This window comes from Spinacia oleracea, chromosome 6 (genome assembly GCF_020520425.1).
Source record: "Spinacia oleracea cultivar Varoflay chromosome 6, BTI_SOV_V1, whole genome shotgun sequence".
NCBI lineage: Eukaryota > Viridiplantae > Streptophyta > Magnoliopsida > Caryophyllales > Amaranthaceae > Spinacia > Spinacia oleracea.
Window position 1 is genome coordinate 114,125,862 of NC_079492.1, and position 6,791 is coordinate 114,132,652.

Here is a 6,791-nt window from a genome sequence, read left to right on the forward strand (position 1 = left end):
TATGGGAAAGGTTCATTCCATCCACTAATCCACCAGCCTAGTCGTAGCAAGACTAGATTGTGTAGTTCTGAGATAGGACTGCTAGTATTCTTGAAGATTCGCGAGTTCCTTTATTTCCATATTGTCCATATGATGATAAAAAAGCTTGCAGTCCACACTTTTTTAAAAAAGACGTTCTTGTTTGGAGGGTTCCAATGTTCAAAGGCGGCTCTTATGCGACTGGGATGGACCCATTTGATGTTCCATAGATCGAGCCAAGAGGCCCATAGTTGGCTGGAGAAGGAGCAATGTAGGAGAAGATGATCGTGGCTTTCAATATCGGAGTTGCATAACACACATAGATCTTCTGAATTCGGGATGATGCCTAATCTGGCAAGCCTATTCTTTGTATGTATTCTGCCAAGGAGAGCAGTCCATACAAATATCTCAACTCTGTGAGGCACGAAACCACACCATATGCCCTTGATTGCGTCCCCTTGGGGGTGAGGGTCTGCTTTTGCCAATTCTTTTGTAAAAGACTTTGTTGAGAAGGTACCTGATTTATCGTGTGTCCAAGCCAATGAATCAGAGTTTGACAAAGATAAGTGAGCCTGTTGGAGGAGGAGATTCAACTCTTTTTTGGCTTCGATGTCACGAGGCCTTAATTGGCGTGTCCATGAGAAGCTCCACGCCCAATACAAGCCATCCCAATACGGATGAGATGCCACAGTTGCATCTTGGTTTAAAGCAAGGCGGAAGAGCCGCGGGAAACGGACTTTTAGTGGTAATGCTTCCAGCCAAGTTTCATGCCAGAAAAGAGTGTTCGATCCATCCCCGACCCTTTTGCGGATGCCGTTTAAGGCTAGTTGTTTCGCCTGTGGGTGCTGTAGGAGGGACGCACAAATGCCCCGCCATGGACCCCCCGTTTTAGGGAGTTGTAGCTCACCAATTGTGAGGGATTGAGGGTACCTGTATTTTTCTTGAATGACTTGTCTCCACAGTGAGGGTGGATTATTGAAATAGTTCCATACCCATTTAAACAGCAGTGCCATATTTCGATGAAGGATATTTCCGATGCTTAACCCGCCCATATTTTTTGGGAGCTCCACAATCTCCCATGCTATCAAAGGCATGGCTTTCTTGTCCAAAGACCCACACCACAAAAATTGTCTCTGAATTTGGTTGATTTTGTTAATGACTCCCTTTGGAATGGGGAAGAGTGACATGAAGTATAAGGGGAGGCTTGAAAGTGAGGATTTTATGAGTGTGACTCGCCCTCCGATCGAGAGTAGCCTTCCTTTCCAAGCATCCAGTTTTTTTTCATACGGTCAATAATGGGTTCCCAACTGTTAATACGGGAGATATTACTCCCAATTGGCAGTCCGAGGTACGTGAAAGGGAGGTTGCCTACTTTGCATAGCATCACTTCTGCTGCTCGATTTAACCAAGCCTCAGAAACATTAATACCAATCAATGAGCTTTTGTGGAAATTTACCTGCAAGCCAGACACAAGGTGGAACAAGATGAGGGCTTTTTTGATGTTTTGTAGGTATTGGATTTTTGGAGGGCAGAAAATGATTGTGTCGTCCGCGTATTGCAAGTGTGTGATTTTAGTACCTCCAGGGCTTATTTCCACCCCTTCCCAGTGACCAATTGAGGTGGCTTTTTTAATCAAGAGATTGAGGCTTTCCACGACAAGTACAAATAGAAACGGAGATAATGGATCGCCTTGGCGTAGGCCTCTTTGTAATTTGAAGGGAGCAGTAGGGGAGCCATTAATTAGGATCGAAGAGGAAGCCGTCATCACACATGACCTGATCCAATTGCGCCATAATATGGGGAAGTTCATTTTTTCAAGTTTCCAGTCAAGAAAGTTCCATGAAACACTGTCAAAGGCTTTATGAAAATCAATTTTGAGGATCGAGGACGGGGTCTTTTTCTTCTTGCAGGACTCGATTAATTCACCCGCTACTAGGGCGCCATCGAGGATTTGTCGGCCCTCAATGAAGGAGGATTGAAGTGGCCCAATGATAGAATTCATGACACTTTGTAGCCGGATTGATAAGAGTTTGGCTATGATCTTATAGAGGCAGCCGACCATGCTGATTGGTCTGTAGTCTTTAAAGCCTGTTGGATGCTTCGTCTTTGGGATAAGAGTTATGAACGCCAGATTACAGCCATTGGGGATTTTGGATGAGGCCCAAAATTTATTTATTATGTCATATATGTCTCCCTTGATGATCTCCCATGCATTCTTTATAAACTTGAAATTGAAACCATCAGGCCCCGGTGCTTTGTCTGGGTTGCAAGAAGCCATTGCTATGTCGATTTCTTCCGTGGAGAAGGGGCTGATTAGTGATGCCGCTTGGGCTTGTGACAGCTTCTTGAAGGGAAGACCCTCTAGGGTTGGCCTCTTATTATATTCTTCTCTGAAAATATCTTTAAAGAAGGCAGTAGCCTCCCTTTTGATTGTCATGGGGTCGCTTGCTGGGGTGCCATCAACCAAGACTGATGGGATTGTGTTTCTTCGTTTCCTGTTAGAGGCAACCACATGGAAAAATTTTGTGTTGCGGTCCCCCTCCTTGAGCCATTGCACTCTGGAATTTTGTGCCCAATATGTCTCTTTGCGCTTAGCCCATGACCACAGCTCAAGTTGTGTGGCTTTCTTATTTTGCAACTCACTGTCATTGAGATCCCTGGTATTGGAGATGTCATCAAAGTGTTTTATGAGTTTTTCCAGGCGATTTATATTCGATTCTATATTGCCGAATTCATTGACATTCCAGTGGAGCAGTTCTTTCTTGACTCTTTTTAGCTTTTTTCCAAAGGGGAGAGCCTCAGATTGGAGCCATGAGTTTTTTATAATTTTCATGCATTTAGGGTCAGAGAGCCAGCAGTTCTGGGATCTGAAAGGCTTCGGTCCCCAATTTTTCTTTTGTGACTGTAGTAGCAGCGGGCAGTGGTCAGACAGATCACGATTGAGCAGGGAGACTTTTAAGTGTGGGGAGTGCGCAAGCCATTCAGGGCTTGCGAAAATTGATTAACTTTTCAAGGGCTACAATTTTCATGAAGGAAGAATTGGCCAAATATGCGATAATGATGGAGGTAATGAGGGAAACAGAAACGACAGTAGTAAAACAAAGAGTATTATGTTTTTGAGTTGTTAAGTTTAAGGCTTTATCAAATGGAGAAGATGGGTCGGTGAGGTGATTAAGTGATTGACAACATCAAGGATTTAGAAGTTTTGGCATTTTCTCACAATGACACCAGTAGAGGAAATGAATAGAAAGCTGACTATGCAATGAGGGTTAAATTGGAACTTCAATTTATGTCACCAACAAAATCACATTTTTATTTAAGAAAATAAATAAAAAGCTAATGACATATAACTAGTAAATAAATAAAACTCATTTTTACAAAAATAAAAGTAAATTTGGTGATTAATATATTAAAATATAATTACCCTTTAATTAAAGGCTGCTTAAAAATCTGGGCTATTACATCATTTCTCAGCATTTTAACGAGAGGGATGTGAGGTGTATTCTCACCATTCCCTTTAGTGAACGGCCGACGAGGGATGTAATCACATGGGCCTATTCCAACGACGGTCTATACTCGGTGAAAACAGCGTATATGATTCGTAAGTCATGCAATTTAGATGATTTTCATCAAGCTTGGGTGGAGGTGTGGAAGCAAGAAGTTACACCAAAAGCACGCCACTTTCTGTGGCGGGTCTGCACAGGCACTCTGCCGGTAAGATCACTCCTGGTTCAGCGGCATATGCATAATTCCTCGAGCTGTCCCTGGTGTGAGGGAGTGGAGGAGACTGTGGAACATGCCCTCTTCGATTGTAGAACAGTGCAGCAGCTTTGGCTTGATTGTGGCTTGTCATTAGTTGATACACGGGCGGAGTTCAAGCTCCTTTGTAGAACTGATGGTGGCCTGGAAGAGTGCGAATGCCAAGGTAAAGAAGAAAGGTGCGTTTTTATGTGGCCATTATAGAAGAGGCGTAACGATAAAGTCTTCAAAAATAAAGAAACTCCAGCACCGATTATTTTGGACCGAGTTGTCAGACTTTCAGAGGATTTTAATAGCTACAATGCCCGCATCTATGGTGCAAAGCGACCAGCTGTTACTGCTCGTGTACCAAAGAAATGGCTCCCTCCCCCAACCAGTGTGATCAAGATAAATTGTGACGCGGCTTTGGCAGGCGATGGTTGGGTGGGGTTAGGTGCGGTGGCGAGAAATGAGAAGGGGGAGGTGCTCTTTGCAGCAGTTCGTCGAGCTAGAGGCTACTGGGATGTAAGCGTCGCAGAATGCAAGGTTGTTGCCATGGGGGTGAGACTTGCGAGGAAGCACAAGCTAGCCAACGTGATTGTGTAAACAGATAGCCTTACAGTGGTCAATCGACTCGCTAAGGAAGCCATCTTTCTCTCGGACCTCGACTCTATTCTAGAAGATGTCATGGTTTGTAGCTCGTTTTTTACTTCTATTGTTTGGTCTCATGTCAAAAGGGATGGAAATTATGTTGCCCATCACCTTGCTAAATTAGTGCCTTTTGGAGTAGAACAAGTTTGGGTCAATCATAGCCCACCCGAAATTACTCCGTATGTAATCATGGACAATTTGTCCCTTGACTAATAGTATGCACTAATTTTTTCCCTCAAAAACAAAAATAAAAAATATATATATATATATAGGACCAGGTTCTGGTGAGAACCTTCCTTAAGATGAGAACCACCTTATAATGAGAACCTTTGTAAACCGTTAGATTTAGGTGAAACAAGTGGCTGAGATCGTATCTCGCGAATTAAATCATGCGCGGTTCTTTTCAATCTCACGATTCAAGTGACATTTTATCTCTCTACAACCCTTATTCACTCACTCGCGTTATTTCTCTCTCCTCACTCAAATTCAAACGCAATCGTCTCTCCTCAACTGATTTTCTTGAAATTACGCTTCAAAAACCGCCAATTATATCTTAATTTCGCGAAGATTACAAAGATTTTGAGGTACTTTACTTAATTATTTCGATTTTGTTCCTTTTTTTAATGTAGAATTTGCTCGATTTTTCGCGGTTTTTGTTCGAAATTCTGCGATTTTTTGCTCGAGTTTCTGCGGTTTTTGCTTGAATTTATGTGGTTTTTGCTCGAGTTTCTGCAAATTACACCACATCATGTTAATCCAACTGTTTTGAAGAATTTGCAGCTTGAACATTGCATTTTCTGGTGCCGGAGCTTCGATTTTTCCGGCGACTGAACTACTAAGGTTTTTTTTTCTCTCTCCTCCCTTTGTTTTAGAATATTTCGTGTTTTGTTTTAAATTTTTTGAATTTTTTGTTGTGAAAATTTTCTGTGTAATTTTTTCTGTGTTTCCTGTTTATTTATTTTAACAGAAAAAATGTCGAAAAATGAGGAAATTCCACAACAAGGTAATGCAACCTAATTTTTGTTTACTTTTGAAGATATTAAATTTACCTTTGAAATAATGCTTTGTTTACTTTTGAAAACTGAGATGGTCTAACTTTTAGGGTACATTATTTATGTTTTAGACCTTAATTGATGATTTTGCTGAGAATAATTGATTCTAGATTTTAGGTTTTCTATTTTTAGCCGTGAATAGTTGGTTGAATTTGGTAAGCTCTTCACATTAATGTTACATGTTCTTTTAGTGTGCCCGGTTCAGATTTTGATTTCTATTATTAGTATGTTTATATGTCTGATTAGTTTTTTCTAATTTGGGTACTGTTCTGATCTTTTGTTTTCTGTTGTTCTGCTTATTTGTTGAGAAAATTTCTTCTGTGAAGCTATGAGCTATCACTTGTTTTTAGGGTACATTATTTCAGTTTTTAGACCTTAATTGATGATTTTGTGAGAATAATTATAGGTTTTCTATTTTTCCCTGAATTGTTGGTTGAATTTGGTGAGCTCTTCACATTATTGTTACATGTTCTTTTAGTGTGCCCAGTTCAGATTTTGTTTTCTATTATTAGTATGTTGATATGTCTGCTTAGTTTTCTAATTCGGATGTTACGTTTTCTGCTGTTCTTCTTATTTGCTTCACTTTGATGTGGCTTGTAGGTTTATCTGATGTTACTTGTTATTCCAAGTGTCTTTTTGGGTATGAACTAGTCTAATAGCACCATTAACCAGGTACTTCTAATATTTTTTGGATAGTGGTAACTTGATGTAGCTGTGGGCAGGGATTTCTGTGTTTTCGGCTTGTTATCGTGGCAGGACATTAGGCAAAAATGGGGCGGATAGGTAGTGGTCTTCTGTATTCCTATGGGTGGACTTGTTAATTCTATTTGCAGAGGTTGTAGAGGTAGAGTAGCCATACATATACGTAAAATTATTATGCCTACTTATAGGAAGAAATACTAGACAACATTTAGGATCTGTTGTCTTTTTTACAGCCCAAGATACTACCAGATGTGTTAAAGTAAACAAAATTTTTGCAAAAGTAAACTAAATCTCGCGAAGTCTCTAGATTATTAGTGTTAGGTTATGATACATATGACAATTCATAAATCATGCGGAAAAACCATAAAGCCAGGAAAACATATTATTTACACATAATCATTTAGCATAGTTTAGATGCATACTCTTTGTTGCGTGCCTTCCCTAGCTGCGTCCGAACCGAACAAGAACAAGTCTTTAGGATTCCAAGTGTCGTCCCTCCGTAGATAGTCCACAGCACGTCCGGATCCTCCTTAAGATTGACCAACTAGAATCGCCCTTAACGTACTACTTATTTTCGGCTAAATGGGCAAGAGTTATGGCTGATTTTTCTGCTTAAAAATCCTAGCTTTT

The 6,791-nt window shown here is 40.6% G+C and overlaps 1 protein-coding gene across 1 annotated transcript; it reads left to right on the top strand.

Annotated features, from left to right (window-relative positions):
- The first annotated feature begins 3,045 nt into the window (after positions 1 to 3,045).
- On the top strand, positions 3,046 to 4,362 carry LOC130463511 (uncharacterized). The gene is made up of 3 exons (XM_056832656.1): positions 3,046 to 3,084; positions 3,493 to 3,956; positions 4,053 to 4,362. Exons 1-3 carry the CDS (start codon positions 3,046 to 3,048, stop codon positions 4,360 to 4,362), a joined length of 813 nt encoding a protein of 270 aa, XP_056688634.1.
- The last annotated feature ends 2,429 nt before the right edge of the window (positions 4,363 to 6,791 follow it).

Coding starts and splice junctions, on each gene's coding strand:
- LOC130463511 (XM_056832656.1), top strand. CDS start 3,046: ATGAAGGAAGAATTGGCCAAATATGCGATAATGATGGAG. Junction 3,085..3,492: donor AATATGCGATAATGATGGAG/GTAATGAGGGAA, acceptor ATCATTTCTCAG/CATTTTAACGAGAGGGATGT. Junction 3,957..4,052: donor TGCCAAGGTAAAGAAGAAAG/GTGCGTTTTTAT, acceptor CCGAGTTGTCAG/ACTTTCAGAGGATTTTAATA.